This window comes from Helianthus annuus, chromosome 3 (assembly GCF_002127325.2).
Source record: "Helianthus annuus cultivar XRQ/B chromosome 3, HanXRQr2.0-SUNRISE, whole genome shotgun sequence".
NCBI lineage: Eukaryota > Viridiplantae > Streptophyta > Magnoliopsida > Asterales > Asteraceae > Helianthus > Helianthus annuus.
The window spans coordinates 164948619-164968264 of NC_035435.2; the positions used below are offsets into that span (position 1 = coordinate 164948619).

The window sequence follows — 19646 nt, forward strand, 5'->3', positions numbered from 1 at the left end:
TCTTATTGCTTACATTTTTTTCAAAATATTCTTGAAGATTCAGATGTTCAAACTTTATACACTTGTGACAATTTTTAATAATTATTATAAATGGTATAAGAGTAAATCAGACAATTCTTCATTTATGGTAAAGATAATGCAGTTACTTGCAAAATAAAACACCATGAATCATTTGTTATATGTAAACAAAACACCATGTACCTTTTGTTAACTAAAAAAAAACACCATATATCTTCTACAAAGAAAACACCGCATAATGAACCCTTTCATACCTGCAAAATAAATACCATGTACCTGTTACGAATAAAACACCATTATATAACCAAAATAAAAAACACAATAGACTAATAACACCTAGTTGAAAACGTAATACACACACATAACAATATGGTACTCATACTAAAAATAAAGAACACTCGTTACTGTGATGTAATTTTTTTAAAATAAAATACATATAAAAAGTTATTGACGTTTAAAAAACATGGGAAAACATGCATGTGGTTCCCGAATTTAAAGCACCATGAATTTACCTTTAAACCCTTGATCCAAGAAACCAGGCAAACTAATTAAAGGAAGGGAAAGAAAAGAAGAAAGAGGAAGGGAAGTTTAAGGCGAAATTCATCCTTCTAAATTGGTAGGAAGTAGAGGAAGAGAAGAAAAGAAAATATGAAAGATAAGAGGAAAGAAAAGGAAAATAGAATATTTTCTTCTCTTTGATGTAGAAATTAGAAACGTATAGCAATCAAATGGCCAACAACACTCAAAGGATTCAAAAGCTTAAAAAACCTCAAAGGTTTATTCATAAACAATCAGGGCCGGCTCAACCTATTTGGTGGCCTAAAGCGAAAAAAAAACTCGAGGCCTTTTCTGAAAAAAAAAATTATAACATTTTCATATGTCCAAATTCATCCTTTCGATTTAGACTTAACATAGATATATGAGAAAATAAAAACAAGCAATTAACTTTTAAAGACTATGAGTTGAATAATACAATTTAAGATGAATGAGTAGAAGGGAACAATTTAAGATGAATGAGTACAAGGGAACAATTGATGCAGATGACAATAGCTTATTTCTTCTACCCAAAAAAAAATAAGATAACTTTTCTAGGCATAGAGTGTCTGCCCACTTAAAACAAAATAAAAAATATAAATTAAAAAACACAATGCTCTATGGAGTCGAACCATCAATCATTACGGACTCAGTTGCATTTACTTACCGCTACAATACAAGAAAATCATATTTATAGGTCATCAAATTAAATATTAACATTCATATTATCTTAACTTTTTTTTAAATGGAGGCCCTAAAATTTTGGTGGCCCAAAGCCGTTGCTTCATTTAAATGGCCCACGGGCCGGCCCTGTAAACAATCAACTAACTAAAACGTTTACAAGCCAACCTTATTTATAGTTTTCATAACCAAATAGATAAACAAACTAATAAAAGATAAATAGTAATCAAAACAGATTAAAAAAATAAGTTTTAACATTTCAAACTCATAGATAAACCCTGCATCACTTTTCCTTTGTTAAATAAACTCGGGAATACAATGTAAGTAAATCATTAAGGTGATACTTAAGTAAACCAACTTGAAGGAATATGGATGTTTGGCTACTGTATAGGGCTCACTCTTCCGGGACCCAAAATTTTAATTTTCTTTACATATATTGTATATATGTATAAAAAAAAAACTCGTAACTAAAGGAGTATAATCTCCGTGCCTCTTCTCATTGATAAACCCCAAATATATAATACAAGAGTATGGGATAATTATGGATACAGAATAATTACAATTATTTACTAATAATAATTTCTATAATTACGTGTGCTATTACACCCCCGCAGTCGAAGCGGGAGGTGACCGTATGCTGAGACTGGCACGAAAATCTTCAAATAAAACTCGCGGCAGGCCTTTAGTGAAGATATCTGCAATCTGGTATCGGGACGACACATGAAGAATACGAACATTACCCCGTTGAACCTGTTCACACACAAAATGAATATCCAACTCGATGTGCTTTGTGCGTTGATGCTGAACCGGATTGCCAGATAGATAAATGGCACTGACGTTATCACAATAAACCATGGTAGCGCGTGTGAGAGGCAGAGAGAGCTCGAGCAACAGGTTTCGGAGCCAACAAATCTCCGCAACCACGTTGGCGACTCCATGATATTCAGCTTCGGCACTTGAACGAGAAACAGTTGCCTGGCGTTTGGAGGACCAGGAGATCAAGTTATCGCCGCAGTAGACGCAATAGCCACTAGTAGACCGTCGGGTGTCAGGGCACCCAGCCCAATCAGCATCAGTATAGGCGACTAAGGAAGTAGCAGTGGTTGGACCAAGTGTGAGACCATAAGAAGAGGTGCCTTGAATATATCGTATAATCCTCTTGAGAGCATTCCAGTGATCCACACAAGGGGCGTGCATATGCATGCAAATTTGCTGCACCGCATAAGTAATATCAGGTCGTGTGAAGGTCAGATACTGCAGAGCCCCTGCTAAACTGCGGTACAGAGTGGGATCATGAAAGGAATCACTGGATGTGGTGCTGAGTTTAGCATTTGTGTCGACTGGAGTAGCTACTGGTTTGCAAGACTGCATCCCTGCACGGGCAATAATATCTGTGGCATAAGACTGCTGAGACAAGAACATGGTGTTCGCATTCCTAGAAACCGAGATGCCCAAGAAATAGCTGAGAGGACCGAGGTCTTTCATGGCAAACTCAGTTGCAAGGCTGACCAGAAGACGGTGACGAAGAGCGTCGGATGAGGTGACAAGAAGGATGTCATCAACGTATAAGAGGAGATAAGCAGTGTCATGCCCCTGTGTGTAGGCGAAAAGAGACGCATCGCATCTGCTGTGTCGAAACCCCATTGTAAGAACGTAATCGGTGAAGCGTTGGTACCATGCCCGTGGGGCCTGTTTTAGGCCATACAGCGATTTGCGCAAGAGGCAAACATAATCAGGGAAGTTTTTATCACGAAAACCCATAGGCTGATGCATGTAAACTGTCTCGTGTAGGTTCCCGTGTAAGAATGCATTCGTCACATCGAGTTGATGAACCGCCCACCCGTTTGATAAAGCAAGGGACAGAACAGTCCGGATGGTTGCTGGTTTAACCACCAGGCTGAACGTCTCACCACAATCAATACCCACCTGTTGCGACCTACCATCACATACTAATCTGGCCTTGTAGCGTTCCAAAGTACCGTCAGACCTGTATTTATGCTTAAATAACCACATGCTCCGTACAATATTCATGTCAGCTGAACGTGGTACTAATTCCCATGTACCATTTCTAATTAATGCATTATATTCTGTAGACATGGCGGAGTACCATACCGGGTCTCGTAAGGCATCGGTAGGGTTTTTGGGAATGGGTCGGACGGAGTTGGGTTTAGAGGTGACATGTAGGTTGAACGGTAATTTGGGTTTAGAAATTCCGCTCATGGAGCGGGTGTGGATGGTACGGACGGGTTGGGTTGGGTTGTGGGTTGGGAAGTCGGTGGGTTCGGGTGGGTAGCGGCAGGTTGTAATTGGGCTGGGATCGGCTGGGTAGTGGTTGGGTTCGGGTGGGCTGGTTGGGCCGAGAAGGGGATAGGTGGGGTAAACGGTGTGGGGTGAGCAGGTTGGGCCGAAGGTATAGGAGGCTGGATGTTAGATGAAGGGGAAGGAAATGGGCCACTGGGAACATGGTTTGGGCCGACTGGATGGTGACTAGGAGTGGGAGAATGGACAGTGGGTTTAGTGGGAGTGATATGTGGACACAAGTGGTGAGGAAAGGGGTCGGCTAGGAAATCATAAGCCGGGGCAGGACCAATGGTTTGATGAAACGGAAAAGTCGTTTCGTCAAATGCAACATGGCGAGAGTGAAATATCTGATTGGTAGAGAGGTCCAAACATCGGTAGCCGCGATGAGTGGGCGGGTATCCAAGGAACACGCAAGGTTGTGAGCGGTGTTTGAGCTTGTGAATGGTGGGGGAGGGTGTGAGCGGGTAGCAGAGGCACTCGAACACGCGGAGATGATCATAAGTGGGTGTGGTTCGGTATAGAAGTTCGGTGGGGGTGTTGTTTCGGGTTTGTTTAGAGGGTAGGATATTTAGTAAATAGGTGGCGGTCTCGAGTGCAAAGTGCCAGAAATGGGTGGGAAGATGAGCGTGGGCAAGTAAGGTCCGAACCATGTTGTTGATGGTGCGGATTTTTCTTTCGGCCTTACCGTTTTGGGAGGAGGTATAGGGACAGGAAAGGCGGTAAAGAATACCATTGGTAGTGAAAAAATTTTGAAACAGTGAATTGACGTATTCACGGCCATTGTCACATTGAAAGATTTTGATGGTTGATTCAAATTGAGTTTTAATTATAGATGCAAAGTGAGAAAAAGATGAGAAGACGTGGGATTTATTAGTTATTGGGTAAGTCCACAAAAAATCAGTAAAGTCATCCAAAAATAACACATAATATTTGTGACCAGAGGAGCTGATGATTGGGGATGTCCAAACATCGCTATGAACTATATCAAAAGGCTTAATAGTCATATTATTAGAAGGGAAAAATGGTAAACGTACACTTTTACCAAAAACACAAGACTGGCATACATTATTATGAAGTTTATCAAAGGAAATTAAACTAGAGGTTTTTAATTTATTTAAAGGGGGCCGTCCTGGGTGTCCAAGCCGGTGATGCCAGAGTTGTAAGGAGATAGCAGCAAGAGCAGTGGGTTGAGTTGTGGATGACCCGAGCACCAGAGGGTAGAGATCACCGCTGCTGTTGCACCAAAGGAGTGGGGTCTTGGTATTGAGATCCTTCACAAGAAAACCAAATGGGTCAAATTCCACAGAAACAGAATTGTCCGTAGTGAATCTACGGACAGAGATAAGGTTTTTAACAAGTTTAGGAGAATAAAGAACATTTTTGAGTATAAAGGGAGGGAAGGGTTTGGGTAGGTATTTGGTGCCTTGGCCAAGAACCGGTATGGTATCGCCGTTACCTACAAGAATGTTAGTAGAAATGCAAGAATTAGAAAAAGTATGGAAATCACCTTATTCGTGAGACATGGTAGATGTGGCGCCCGTGTCCATGTATTGAGTCGGGTCCGGTTGTTGCAGGCACATGGTGTATAGAGCCTGTTCAATGTCGGTGGGGCTGTAGGCCATGTGGGCTTGATGTGGGCGTGGGCCTAGAAGGCCGGGCTGCTGGGCTTGATTAGTGGGGTGTGTGGGCCGGTTTGTAGATGGGTAAGGGCAAGGTGGGGCAGGCCAAAAAGGTGGCTGAGATAACGGACTGTAAGTGGGGTGTTGGGCCGAGGATGTGAGAGGTGTAGGGGCCAAGTAGGAAGCCCAAGGGTAGTAGGGTTGGTTAGGATAGTAAGGCGGTTGGGAATGGCGGCCACGGCCGGAGGAGCCTCGGCCACGGCCTCGGCGTCCCGAGCGGCCCCGGCCACGGGTGGGCTCGGACGGTGTGCGAGAGTACTCGGGGTTGGAGAAACGAGTGGTTTGTGCGGTGAGGGCGGTCGAGGCAGTTTTAGAGGCTAAAAGAGCTTGTTCATTCTTGCGGGTCTCAACTTGAACCAACTGTGAGCGGGCGACATAGAAGGATGGTAGAGGTGACTGTTGGGTAAGGATAGTTCCAATGCCTTCATATTGCTCATTAAGGCCAGCAATAAGTTGTAGCACCAGCCGATCATCAGTAACCGGTGCGTCGACATTAGCGAGTTGATCGGCTAGGGTTTTGAGGGCTTGACAGTATGAGGAGACATTGGGAAATCCATCTAGCCGGGTATTCGAAAATTTTTGCATAAGGTATATGGCTCGTGAGGCTTTATTGTCATGAAACAAGGCTTCAATCGCCACCCATGCATCATGAGCGGTGGAAGTTTTGTTGATGATGGTATGAAGAAGGTCGTTAGAAATCGTACTATAGAGCCATTGTAGCACAATAGCATCCAAGCGATTCCATTCAGCAGTGGCATAAGAGGATTCAGCGGTGGTGGTTTCGGGTTTCGGCTTGAGATGGTCTTCCACAAGATAAGCACGACAGTGGAGAGTGAAAAGTGTTGCCCAAGATGAATACTGGCTGGATTCAATCTCAAGGGTGAAGGGGATCACAGTTTTGATGTTTGAAACAGTAGTGGCGGGATGGATCTCAGATTTGATAGTGATGGGAGATGTTGTGTTTGGGGTGAGTTGGTCGTCATCACCAGCCATGAGGACGAGGCTGGAGGCAGACGACAGAAAGAAGAGGGAATTGGGTGGTCGACGGCGGTAGGGTTAGGAGAAGAGAACCCAATCTCTTGATACCATAAAGGAGTATAATCCGTGCCTCTTCTCATTGATAAACCCCAAATATATAATACAAGAGTATGTCGATAATTATGGATACAGAATAATTACAATTATTTACTAATAATAATTTCTATAATTACGTGTGCTATTAGTAACTAAATCTAAAATCCAATTAAAAATAGTAAAACAATAGCCTATTTAATTTTGGTCCATTTAGAGGCCCATGTATCGTCATATAATTACTTTTTTTGTGTATATGTTTATGTTCACGAGCTTATGTTTTGTTCTCGCACATATTTTTAAAGACGACCGTAAAGACTAAGGGGGTGTTTGGGGTTGAGTTTTAAAAATAGATTATGCGTTTTGAATAATCAGAATCAGATAATTAGCTGTAACAAAACGTGCTGCAGAAAGATAGTGTTTGGATTTGATTATGTTGTTTGATATCACAATAATCAGATAATCAACATTGTTTGGATTTGATTATGTTGTTTGATATCACAATAATCAGATAATCAACTATTTGAGTGTTTGGCAAGTATATATATTTCAAAAAAATAAATAAGTGAAAACGTAAAAAATCAGTTTTTGGATTATCACGTTTTCCTGCAGCAAGGGGTGACCTACTTATGGATTATCACGTTTTGAACTCTACAAAACGTAAAAAATCACTTTTTATTAATTTTTTACCAAACACTCAAAATAGATTTTTTGCGATTTCAAAACACAATAATCAAATAATCAGGTTGAAAACGCAATCCCAAACACCCCCTAAGAGTATCACTAGAATCATTTTGTTAAATATTAACGGGTCAAGTTTTGTTGATTGATTGAAATCCAAAACATTCATGTCCTTTGTTTAGACTACATTATGTGACTATGATTACCAGAATGTGATATACCAAAATGCCATATGAGTTCGATCCTTGAGCCAGGTGTCCTGAGAGTGAGGCATTGGTGGACAGTGATAGGAGACCCAGGGAAACCTGAGTTCGATCCTTGAGTCAAACAGGTTTTACTGGTAATTCACCGTCGTGCCTACGGACGGGTGGGTCAATGAGTTTTCCCCGGAATTGGTGGTGGATGACTCGGGTTACTCTTGGAGTACTCCGTTTATCCAGTGGGTGCCCCGAGAGTGGTCGGGATTGATTTATTGGCCGTTAAAAAAAAATGACATATGATTTGAAAAAGTGTACTATGAATGTGGATGTGTTTATTGGTTTATATATATCTTAAAGTTTGTATATAATCATAGTTGATGTCTTAATTTAGGTAGGATGCAATTATTATATTGAAACCACAAATTTCACTAGAATTGTGTAATTATGTTGATCCACATGAGATTAATTCTTCATATATTTCTTAAATAGGTTTAACTCAGTGGCGGAGCTTAACCAAAAGTTTCTAGAGGGCGTAAAGTGATTGGACCCAAAAAAATTTTTCCTATCGTCATGTTTCGGGTCAGGTCGGGTCGGCTATTCGATTCAGGTCGGGTCAAATAATAATAGTTTCAGATAAAACTAAAAAAATTCATTCATTCAAAGGACCTGTTTTTCCACATAGAAAAACTAAATATTGTATAACAAAGAAAAGACCTATATATATATATATATATATATAGTGGAGAGTTCAAATGAGAAGAATCACAAATTAAGAATAAAAAGAATAAAAGGGTACAAAGGTAATTTAAACCAATCATTTAATTAGTCTACCCTTTATTTTTGCTATTTAAATTAATAAACATTAATCATTTAATCAGTATATCCTATAAATTAGTTGTGCACCTTACACAATAAAAACATTCATGCACATGATCCTACATATTCAACGTTTTCTACACCATAATAACAATGTTTCCTATACCAATAAAACAATGTTTTGGTGTAGGGTACAAAATGTGTAGGTTCCCAACACTTTTAAATAATTTTACAACAAATAATAATATATGTGTAGGACACAACACTTTAAATAATTTAGTCGTTCCTTATAAAATTGGTGTAGGACCCAACACATTAATAATAGTGAAGGAGAAAATTATGGTGGTATTAATGAGATTGGAGTAACCCTTTATAATATTTAATAGTGTTATACATCAAATTGTCTATTCTACCCTTATTAATTAAAACATTAATTGAAAGTGGACAACAATAATATCTTGATTCACAACCATTGATCAAAAAAATATAGGGTCTAGATTAATTTAGTTTTCTTCTTTCAAGAATATTCTTCTCAAATGAACCTTCCTCTATATATATATATATATATATATATATAGGGGAAGGATGCATAGAAAACCCACTTTAATTTAGAAAACCCAGGAAACTCAAAGCTCCCGATGTTTTTTTTTTTAAAAAATTTATACATGTTATATACATGTTTTTAAGGGTTTTGGGCAAAAAAAGTCAAAAAAGCGCCGAGTAGATATTTTTAAAAAAAATAAACAAGTTTTGGTGTAACACATGTTACATTCATCTGACATATTTGTAACATGTGTTACACCAAAACTTGTTTATTTTTTTTAAAAATATCTACTCGGCGCTTTTTTGATTTTTTTTTGCCCAAAACCCTTAAAAACATGTATATAATATGTGTAAATTTTTTCCAAAAAAAAAAAAAAACATCGGGAGCTTTGAGTTTCCCGGGTTTTCTAAATTAAAGTGGGTTTTCTATAGATACTTACATTATATATATATATAGAATGATACGAGATATATGGAACCTGGACGAAGAATTACAACTCAGACCGATGACCTTTAAGATTTTTGAATTCATCAATTATGTCTTCCGAATCAAACTTATCAACAATTTCTTTTTCTATGTAAATCATCGAGCTGTTTGTGAGATATTAAGTTTATTGTGTGGTGGGTAATCTAAGGTTAAACAAATAAAATAAGAGTTAAAATATATTTACCAAACTACACATCATTTAGGAAAAATAATCGGGGGGCGATCCTATATAATTTTAAAATTTTTCGGACGAAAAACCGGACTATATACACTTCTAACCGAAACATTGGGGTGGACGTATGCACCCCCGGCATCCATTATACTTCGCCCCTGGTTTAACTTATGTAAGAAGTTTGAAGTGCTTGAATTTCATGAAATTTGTTCGGAAGATTAGGTTATACATATTGCCTTCATAAATACAAATATTGAAGTAATAATTACACGTAAAAGCACTATGTTATTTTAAATTAGATTAGAATTAAGTTATGTAACAATCACGTCCAAAAGTTGTTGGCGACTTGGCGGTGTACCAGGCACCAATAGGTGCCAGAAGAAAAGGTGCACATTGAAAGTTGCTGCGGTACGTCGGTCGGTTGGGCGAAAACACGGTAGCATAACATACGACAACGGCGTATGGTATGCAGTGGCGGACCTACCCTTTGGCCAGGATGGGCGGCCGCACCCCTTGAAAATAAAAATTTAGTGTATATTTTAAGCAAAAAACCCGACCGCACTCTTTGAAAATATGATTGAACACCTCATCCGCACCCCAAGTAAATAATTTCTGGGTCGGCCACTAATAGTATGACGGGTATGAAATTTTTGAACAAGTTTGGTAATAAAAAAATGTTTTGAAGGAATTTTTAAATATGGTTTGTGGATAATGCTTATGTGAACTCACTTAAAATTACGATAATCTTTTAAGATAGACGTTTTTCAGATAAATAATTATGAATTGATAAATTACTGCTCAAGCTTCCCAGGATTGACTATGAGCACATTATATTATATTATATTATATATATATATATATATTAATTTGCAACAATTGTTGGCATTCTTATTTGTAATATGATGCTTAGTGGCTTGTACCACTAAAGACAAATTGTTATATCATTTAAAAACTATAAATAATCTTGCGAGTTAACACGACGCAACGTGCGTGTGTGGGTAAATGTTTCTACGTCGTCTGTTTTTTCCGTTTCACAGGTTCATCGTAACGCTCGAGTCCTAGATCGACTTAGTTATTTTTTCTATGTTTTACGTTTCGATTTAATTTTTTCGCATTAACATGCTGCAACTTCAGTGTTGGTTGTTGCTGATAGTAGTGTGACGTTGGTGTTCGCCCCCACCGCAACGCGGGGGTGCTTAATACTAGTTTTGGGTTTATTTTGTAAGGCCACCTAAGCCTTTAAGTCATGATCGAATCAATAAACACTAGGTATCGTGATGTGCGGAATCCATCATGATACATGTATGTACTGTAAACACTAACAGAAAGGAGTAGAAACAAAAGATTCTCTCAAATAAACTAAGACTAGAAGGTATGGGGGCTGGCTGAGGCCCGGCTAGGACCGGCGCCGGTCCCCCACACCGCCCCCTGGGGCTAGGCTCGGCACAACCGGCACCCCACAGCCGGGGTAGCCGGTCCTCTCTCCTCCTTCCTTCTCTCACATATATCTATACATACATACATATATATACACAAAGGGGTTCATCCCCCACCCCCTAGGTCCATACTCTCCAAACCACTCCTACGTGGCGCCTACGTGGCGGCTCATCCCCTCCAAGCCCATCCTCTCCATACCCTTTAGTCTAACAGAAAGGAGTAGAAACATAAGATTCTCTCAAATATTGCACTTGTATTCAAACAGGTAAACACAGAGTTCAACTCGATTACAAAATGCCAAAAAGTCTACTAAATACATTGCCTATCTCGTATTAATATAGATAATCGACAAATCCGCAACTTCTACATCTAATCTGCATTGCATACTCCATATATCAAATATACACTTGATATTATCATTCTACTAGTTAGCGGTCACTAATGTCTTTCAAATATAAGTGTCAATATGGGGACATTGGTTTGAAAACTGATTGTTCCACAGGTTTACTTTTCGAATTGGTTTTAAAAACCAAAAAATATTTGACTGAACTTGAATGAAATATATTTCACTCACTCCTCTTAAGTTTTCATCTTTTAATCTTTTTATTATCACTCCAATTTCCTACAAGCACTATATATTATTTAATTTTAGATCCATGACATCCACCACCATCATCATCTTGTTATTTAATGTTTAGATCCATGAGCAGGGGCGAAGCATTGAGGGGGGACCCTCCGAACTTTTTCGCTCAGTAGTGGTATCTATGTACATTTTGTATAGAATTTTTTAGGTATATACGTTTTCGACCCCCCGGTTTTATAGAAATAAAAAATTTTAGGTATATACTTTTAGGTCAATTGACTTCCGGCCCCCCGGTGGAAATTTTCAAGCTTCGCCACTGTCCATGAGATCCACACCTATTCACCAGGTCAACCATCACCGAAGAACCATCGGATCATCTATCAGGGGGGAAGCTAATGTGTTAGCAGGGATAACACGGGCTACGGCTCAACCCCGTCTTGGTACTGTAAAAATACCCCTCAACTCTGTCTTCTTTATACAAAGGATACCCCTGATCCCAAAAAAAGTTTTTGAGATACCCCTAAATTTTTGCTAGTTCCGCCACTGTCATCTACCATCCTCTTCATCACCCGCTTCACATACTAATTTTGTTCTAAAAGTGACGGTCCAATCCAAGAAAAAAGAAATACATCGAGAATTTCGACAACAACTAATAATGCATTTGTACATGTTGCTTTAAACGCGGTGTACAATGTAAAATAACCGCGCATCTCATGGTTCTGAACATTATACTTAGTTCTGAAAAACTTTATAACTACTTATCAACGAACCATTTTGTGAACATCCAACATATGTGGAATGGATAGCATGGTCGCTAATTATTCAATGTGTTTGATTATATGTTTGTCAAGTAGCACCATGCCGGCTGCCGTTTGTGCAAGCATAATTTTTTAAATGTTTCCAAACAAAATGTCACATGAATGAAATACAATTGACAAAACAACAAACAACAATGCAATAAACAAAACATTTTATAACGAATATATCTCGTTTCAAAATGAAGAAAGTAAACACATATCACAAGTTCCAGCAATGGCCATGGAAGATAATCATGGGAGGCTTTGATAGTGTGCTGGGAGGACCTCCGCACAAGTCCCACGATTTTGAGGGGCATGCGATTTAAAAAAAAATCCGATACGTATATGTCATTTTTTTTAAATAGTAAACACATACCACTTCCAATATAGGCCCATTTACAAATAATTTTTTATGGTTTAGAATTTAGCCCACTTAGAATTAGGTTTATTGAATCCAATACTAATTTGATTTTTTTTAAAATAATAAAAACATAATGGAAGGGCACATTTTTTCAAGCTCGAACAGGGTATGTGAATTCTCAGAGACGCCTCTGAAGATAATACTGACGAGGTGATCAACAGAACCGAGTATGGCGGTTCGATTCCTGTCGATAACGTTCAAGCGCTTGCTTCCAAGGACCCGAAAGACGTTCCGGTTCGATATATTCGACCAGAGATTGAATCGGAAGAGGTTTTAGCTGATGAGTCGCTGCAGATTCCGGTTATCGACATTAGCAAAAACTCGCCGCGTCTGGACAACCTGGCTATGATGAAGAGCTAGCTAAACTTCATGTCGCTTGTGGAGATTCGGGGTTCTTCCAGGTAACCAGTGGCGGAATCAGAACTTTTTAGTCGGGGTCATTATAAGACTCTTTTCTCCACCAGTTATTAGTTATTATTACGGTCAAACTCATGTTTTTGTTAAAAAAATGATTTTATATTTAAAAATCAAACAAAGTCTGGTGATAGGGTCAACGGACCCTCTTGACCTCCTCTGGTTCTGTCTTTGACCAAGACATATTAGCGCGATTATTATGAGTTTTGTTATTAATCAAAGGTTTGAAAAATGTGAACAGTTGGTGAATCATGGGATATCAGAAGCCATAGATGCAATGAAGAAGGTTACAGAGGAATTCTTCAAGCTGCCATTAGATGAGAAGATGAAATATGCACAGCTTCCAAACACCATTGAAGGTTATGGTCAAGCTTTTGTTCTTTCTGAAGAACAAAAGCTTGATTGGGGAGACATGCTCTTCCTTATACCCTTGCCAGTTCCTTTAAGGAACCTCAGATTTTGGCCTCAAAATCCCAATTCCTTCAGGTAAGTTCCATTTTCTAGATCCTAAAATCACTTTTTTGGGAAAAATTTTTTTTGACCATTTCTTTTTGTTTTCCTTTCTAGTTTACTCGTTACCTAAGATGATGACGTCTTATGTGTTTTTGAGTTGACGAATATCAAATAAGCGTTTTAGATTTTTAAATAGCGACTTCACTTGATAGTTCATTTTAATTGCAAGGGCATTATAGTCATTTCACATCAACTTAACTGAGAAAACTAACCCTCATCCGAGCCAGGGACTATCCGGGAACGAAATTGCAAAAGTTAGGGACTATAGCTGTAATTTTAGAAAGTTAGGGACTAAAGGTGAAAAAAGAGCAAACCACAGGGACTATCTGGGCATTTAACTCTAGTTTTATATTAGGGTTATCAGATATCAATACCATAAACACTTTACCCGTGATGGTGGAATATTCGTCGTCGATGTGGTCAAGCACTTTATATCAGCGTGCATGACGCTCATGAGTAGGTAACTTTGGTTCCGTCTAGGATTCGAACTTTTTTTGAATGTTCGTATTCGTGCGGCGAAGGCATAAGGTTTTAGGTTATTAGGCTCTGATACCATAAAAGTGTTAATAGTACATTTATAAGGTACAATAGAAAGAGAGATTATCTCTAAATATGGTTAGAGATAGTCATAATGATATAAATATTATAGATTTATAGGCTAATATATCCCAGGATTTAAAACAAAAAATACCCTATTTGTCATCAAGCATTTTCAAAATAACTAATTTTTGGAAGAAAAAAATGTCCTTTGGTACTCATTTGTATCCATGGTGACCAGGGATACCTTCGACGAATACTCGAACAAGTTATATGGCGTTTCAAAGAAACTATTCGAGTTAATATCTATAAACCTTGGAATCGAACCTGAAACAATTTGCAAAATGATTGACTTTGAGAATTGCACACAAGGTATCAGAATGAACTACTATCCAGTGTATCCACCATGTCCTGAAGCGCGAAAGGTTTTAGGAAAGACACCGCACTCAGATGCAACCGGGCTGACCCTCTTGGTTCAAGTGAATGAAGTTCAAGGGCTACAAATGAAGAAGAACTCAAAATGGGTGCCTATTAAACCCATTCCCGGATCGATTATCGTCAACATTGGTGATGTCCTAGAGGTAATCAATTACCAAAAACATGTAGTATAAACGATTTAAGTTTGTTGCTTCTGGATGGGTTAGGTTGGGTTGACCCAAAATACTTTTTAAATAAAGCTATTCTAGAGGTTTTTATGCAATAAAAATACAAGGTATTGTTTGATTCAAAATTAAGGTATTGCTTGTTTTAAAAAAGGAAAAACTTTGAAACCCCCTTTAACTCATATGTTTTGTATTTCTTGAAGATTCAGATGTTCAAACTTCTTACCATTGCACATGTTTTTTAAATATTACTTTACATTTTAAGATAATAAAAGACCACTTTGCTCCTAGATGTTGTTTACTGTCTAGAATACATGTTAATAACAAGTTTTGTGTTGCAAAGCAAATCTCAATCTGACCTTGCAAAGGATTCTATAAATCAGCAAGCAAGTTAGACTATCTCCATGCTAAGGGCCCCTTAGACGTCCTTAGTTGCCTAATCAGCTGTCACGTCATATTCTTACAAATCCTTAGACCATCTCCATGGAGCTCTACCAACCTTAGGCTATGGGGTATGGTGGGCGTGGGTTTGGGGCATGAGTTGACATGTGGAAAGCAAACTCAAACTCACGCCCATGGGGTATGGCGGGGCTTGGGTTGGGGGCATGAGTTTGGTTTGGCCATTGAGAGTCCGTCATGTCACCTTGCTAGCCCGCCCCACGCCCGACTTCAAACCCAAGCCCTAAGGGCCACGCCCAAACCGAAGCCCCCGGGGTGGTGGCTTGGGCGTTTTCAGCCAACCCACGCCCCAACCCAAGCCCCATACCCCATAGCCTTAGAAGCCCTTAGGTGAGATGCCCTTGCACAAGGGCATGAGCATGCCTCGGTTTATGCGATGTGGTGGGCCCAAAGTAGAAAAAAAGAAAAGTTTTATTCAAATATTGTGTGTAAGTGGTAGGTAATGAGATGGAAATTAAGGAGTGTAAGGATATTATGTGACAGATGACATGCCCTTACCAGAATAGTCAAGTTGTGTATGGTGAATGGGAACAAAATGGTTTACAATGAATTTTATGTCAATCGGTTTGCGGAGTCAAGGACTAGAGGAAAGTAGCTTGGGTTAGGGGTTAAAAACATCTTATAGTGTACACTTTTTAGTAGTTCAAGAAACAAAGTTGGGTGGGGGCGTCTTGGAAACAAGTGGGCAACGATTCTACGCGCCCACGCACGTTTTGGAAACAAGTGGGCGACGACTGCACGGTTGTTGAACGGCCGGACTGATAAGGCGATTAAAAACCACTGGAACTCGACGTTGAAGAGGAAGTGTTGTTCGGTGACGAACGAAGAGTTTAACGACGTTAAATTGAGATGGTTTGAACATATTAGAAAAAGGAGGCAAGCAAAGACGTTCGTTAGGGGGTAAGGGTGCTTCACTTTCCATCACTCACCACACTCAATCATGTTCCGCCACGTCATCGAATTTGGTTCCATCTCTAGTGATGGATTTTAGTGGGGTGCCCATCAATCACCACAACCAACAATTTCCCTCAAAGGTAGCATTCTGCAACTTTTCACATGTTATGGCTACAACTTGTTATGAGTTTAACAAGTGATGTAATTAAGTGGCGGCAGTGTTCCACGTTCTTCCATGTGTGGCTCGTCTACCACCACATAGTGCCTCATCTCCCCTTAGGTCTAATCTTATGTGTCTATATATTCAACTCAACATCCTCATATATCTCCAAAATGATGGTTTTCCATCACTCACAACATCCTAATAAATCTTCCTTACAACTTTTGTGCTGTATTTGTAGTTGTTTTAATTTCAATTTGTTTTACGGCCATTTTCAATACATTCTGGATCCAATAAACGCATTTTTTCATCTTATACAAGTATTATAGTTTCAAAAAAAATCGTCAAATAAATAAGATTGATTACATAATATCCATTATACTAATATATTATAGTTTCAAAAAAAATTGGTAGTCATAAAGCACGTATAGTTTGTTCTAGCATAACTGTTGTTTTAGCATATTTAAACACTAACGGGTGTTTGTGTGCCTCTTAATGAAGTTCTTAATAATTTAGATCTCTTCCTAGTTGAGGACATAATGGTTTAGACCGTTTTCTTCACGAACAAATGTCTAACATTTCCGTCTGAATGATTAACCATTATACTGAGTCTAAATAGTTAAAACCCTAATCTGAATTGGTGAAACATTGACTCTTAATGGTTCAAAAGTTGTCAAACATCCCCTAAGATTTGTGCTAACTTATTAACCCAATTGTGTTTTCTATAGTTCATTATTTTCAAATTTTAATTTTTTTGGCATCAGTTCTCCAAGGTGATTTAGCATCAAAGAAAAAAATCAGACTTTGTTAATAGAGATTCATCATATGCCAAGTGAACTTCAAAAATCTGTGTACATCACAAGGTTAAACCTAAAAATTAAATTAAATACACTAAAAATAAAAATTAACCACTTTTAACAAGCTTGATAGAACATCAAAAACTTAATGAAAATGTCACAAAACCTTAATTGAAAAATAGCAAAAATAATATTTTTGGCATCAGTTCTCCAAGGTGATGTAGCATCAAGGAAATGCATTCAGACGCAAATTACCCATTTGTTTATATAGATTCATCATATGCCATTTGTTAATTAAAATTAAAAAAAAATTCACGAAAATTTAATTAAAAAAGAAAAAAGAAAAAAGCGATCGGAACCTGTCGGGATTCAATGTTTAACATCAATCAAAATTTGTCAGTGGATTGACAGACCATTGAATTTTATCGTCACCTCGCTTTTATTCATTGATTTGTAATATTTTGTATCAATCAAAACAAAAAAATAAAATAAAAAAAAACGTTTAAAAATAAGATAAAAGTAGTTTAAAAAGATCACTCAGAACTTCTTAGAGGTTTGCTGCCATCACCGACAGGATTAAATCCTGTATCTGGAGCAGTTATATTTTCCTCATAATGATCTTAATATTTTGAAAAAAAAAAAAAAGATGCAGAACAACAGTGAAGTTTGCAGAAAAACTTAACTTAAAGTCGATAGTGGAATTGGAGTTTGAAGCCGTGGAGTTTGAGATGAAATACTCAACATAAGATGAGACATAAATAGAGGCAACATGATGGTCGGCAAAACCCTAAATTCCTCATTTGATAACATGTATGTTGTTTGGGCCGAATTAGGGTACACGGCCCATTAAGGATTTTCATTTTGATCTATACTACTAAAAACCTTGGCAAGTGTGTGTGTTTTTTTTTTCATCGATTTTTTTTTTTTCTATTGACTATAAAAAGTTGGATCACTTTTAGGTTTGTTTTAAAAAATGATTTGGAACACAAATACAAATGCTTGGAAATAATTTAGTTTTGTGTTAATGAATGTAATATGTTGTGTTTTAGTTTTAGGGTAAATTACTTTTTGAGTCCCTGTGTTTTGGTGGTTTTAACTAGTTGAGTCCAAAATCAAAAAGTTTAACGACCTGAGTCCCTATAAGCATTTTCATTAACCATTTGAGTCCAATTTTCTAACTCCATCCACTAAGTCTGTTAACTATAAGGGTAATTTGGTCATTTACACACAAAGTACAAGTCTTATATGCACATGAGTACAAGGAACAAGTCTTTAATGCATAAACTTATAATATATAATATATATGATAAAACACACACAGAGCCACCATCCCCACCACTGCCCCACCATCATCCCCACCACTGCCACCACCATCGCACTACCGCCACCTCCAAACACCACCGACGCTGGCTAACTTCAAACCTCATATGCATAGCTAAAACACAGAATTTACATTTATCACCTTTTTGATCATGAAGTGGTACAACGCGAATTCCTGGTCGTAGTTCAAATACCGGAAGACAAGTTTGTCCTCTAAAATCATCTTTTTCGGTCATATCGTATTCATGTACCTTTACGCGAAGCAATGCAAGCTCTGGAAACTGTTAACGGGAACTCAGAATCTTCTTCCCATTTTGGTGTCCAGTCATCTTGTAGAATCTTTGTTTTCTTCATAACTGAGTTGTAAGATTAAATATATTTATTTTATATTTAATCTAATAGCCATTATAATCATTTACATTATATGGATCAAAATATATAACAATCCTATTAAATAATTAGTTGGTAATTGTTGATGGGCCTAATTACCCTTATTAACTAATTAGGGTTTCCTCCTGGGTGCTTATATAAGGAGACTTATGTGGAGGTTAAGGGGTTACTCAGTTACACAATCAGACACCCTATTAGCCATAACATCATAATGTTCGACCTCCCTCTCCTACGGCCGATACCCATTTCGGTTTTCTTAGTCACCATCATTAGATTGCACCCTAAGGAGGAACCAGACCAAACTGACAACTATGTCAAACACTATTGCTGCATCTACATCTGGATTCTTTGCTGGCCTGTACCGATGCAATCAAAGGTATGTTTTTTCATGTTTTCCTTCATGTATAAACAGAACTGAACCAACATGTGGTATCAGAGCATATGTTGATTAGTCAGTTCTGTTTTCATATCCATAATTTCTGGGATTGAAACTTGGAAAACGGATTTTTTATAACTTCAAAACCGTCACAGCCGGTTTCGAGTCATAAAGGTCGACTCGAGATCATTGTTTTCGGAAAAGATTAATCATATGTTCATTCGAAATTAACTGGGTTATGTTTTAGCTGAAATCTGTTTAGAAAAACTATTAATATTCAGGATTCGGGTTCCAGAATTTATGTTTTATGTTTTTAGGGTTCATCATGTTCTTGAGAAAATTCCAAAAATTCTGTTATGTTTTGGAATGTTTTGGGATTAATGAGTGTTTTTTCCATGTTTGATCCAATTTTATTTTTTAACTTTATTCGAAAACTGTTATTAGATAAACAGTTACTATTTTCGAAATATGTTGATAAAATTAGATCATCTTAAAACAGGAAATAATATCTCATAATCCCTTAGATTTCGAATTTTCGGTTATGTTATCACAATTAACAGCTGTTGACAGGAAGCTTCGAGATCATCAGACTACGACTCGAGACCATCAGTCTCGACTCGAGACCATAGGGTCTCGACTCGAAATCATCAGGTCCTTAAACCTTATATAACTCGAGACAAAGGTCTCGACTCGAGACCATACGTCATAACTCGAGACCATAAGGTTGCGACTCGAGACCTCATCATGACTCGAGATCTCATAA

At 38.0% G+C, this 19646-nt stretch overlaps 1 protein-coding gene and 3 non-coding genes across 4 annotated transcripts; 1 reads left to right on the plus strand and 3 right to left on the minus strand.

Moving 5' to 3' along the window:
• The first annotated feature begins 6204 nt into the window (after positions 1 to 6204).
• Positions 6205 to 14913, plus strand: LOC110932426 (S-norcoclaurine synthase 1). Its single transcript, XM_035988259.1, has 5 exons — positions 6205 to 6263; positions 12544 to 12763; positions 12806 to 12822; positions 13016 to 13321; positions 14127 to 14913. Exons 1-5 carry the CDS (start codon positions 6205 to 6207, stop codon positions 14494 to 14496), a joined length of 972 nt encoding a protein of 323 aa, XP_035844152.1. The 3' UTR covers positions 14497 to 14913.
• A 1839-nt stretch (positions 14914 to 16752) lies between these two features.
• On the minus strand, positions 16753 to 16834 carry LOC118491041. The gene has a single exon (XR_004890266.1). It is a non-coding gene; the product is annotated as a small nucleolar RNA Z101 (small nucleolar RNA).
• A 157-nt stretch (positions 16835 to 16991) lies between these two features.
• LOC118491040 lies at positions 16992 to 17086 on the minus strand. Its single transcript, XR_004890265.1, has one exon. It is a non-coding gene; the product is annotated as a small nucleolar RNA Z101 (small nucleolar RNA).
• Positions 17087 to 17145: 59 nt separating this feature from the next.
• On the minus strand, positions 17146 to 17234 carry LOC118491050. Its single transcript, XR_004890275.1, has one exon. It is a non-coding gene; the product is annotated as a small nucleolar RNA snoR14 (small nucleolar RNA).
• Positions 17235 to 19646: the final 2412 nt, after the last annotated feature.

Coding starts and splice junctions, on each gene's coding strand:
- LOC110932426 (XM_035988259.1), top strand. CDS start 6,205: ATGAGGACGAGGCTGGAGGCAGACGACAGAAAGAAGAGGGAATTGGGT. Junction 6,264..12,543: donor GAATTGGGTGGTCGACGGCG/GTAGGGTTAGGA, acceptor GTGAATTCTCAG/AGACGCCTCTGAAGATAATA. Junction 13,322..14,126: donor CAAAATCCCAATTCCTTCAG/GTAAGTTCCATT, acceptor CATGGTGACCAG/GGATACCTTCGACGAATACT.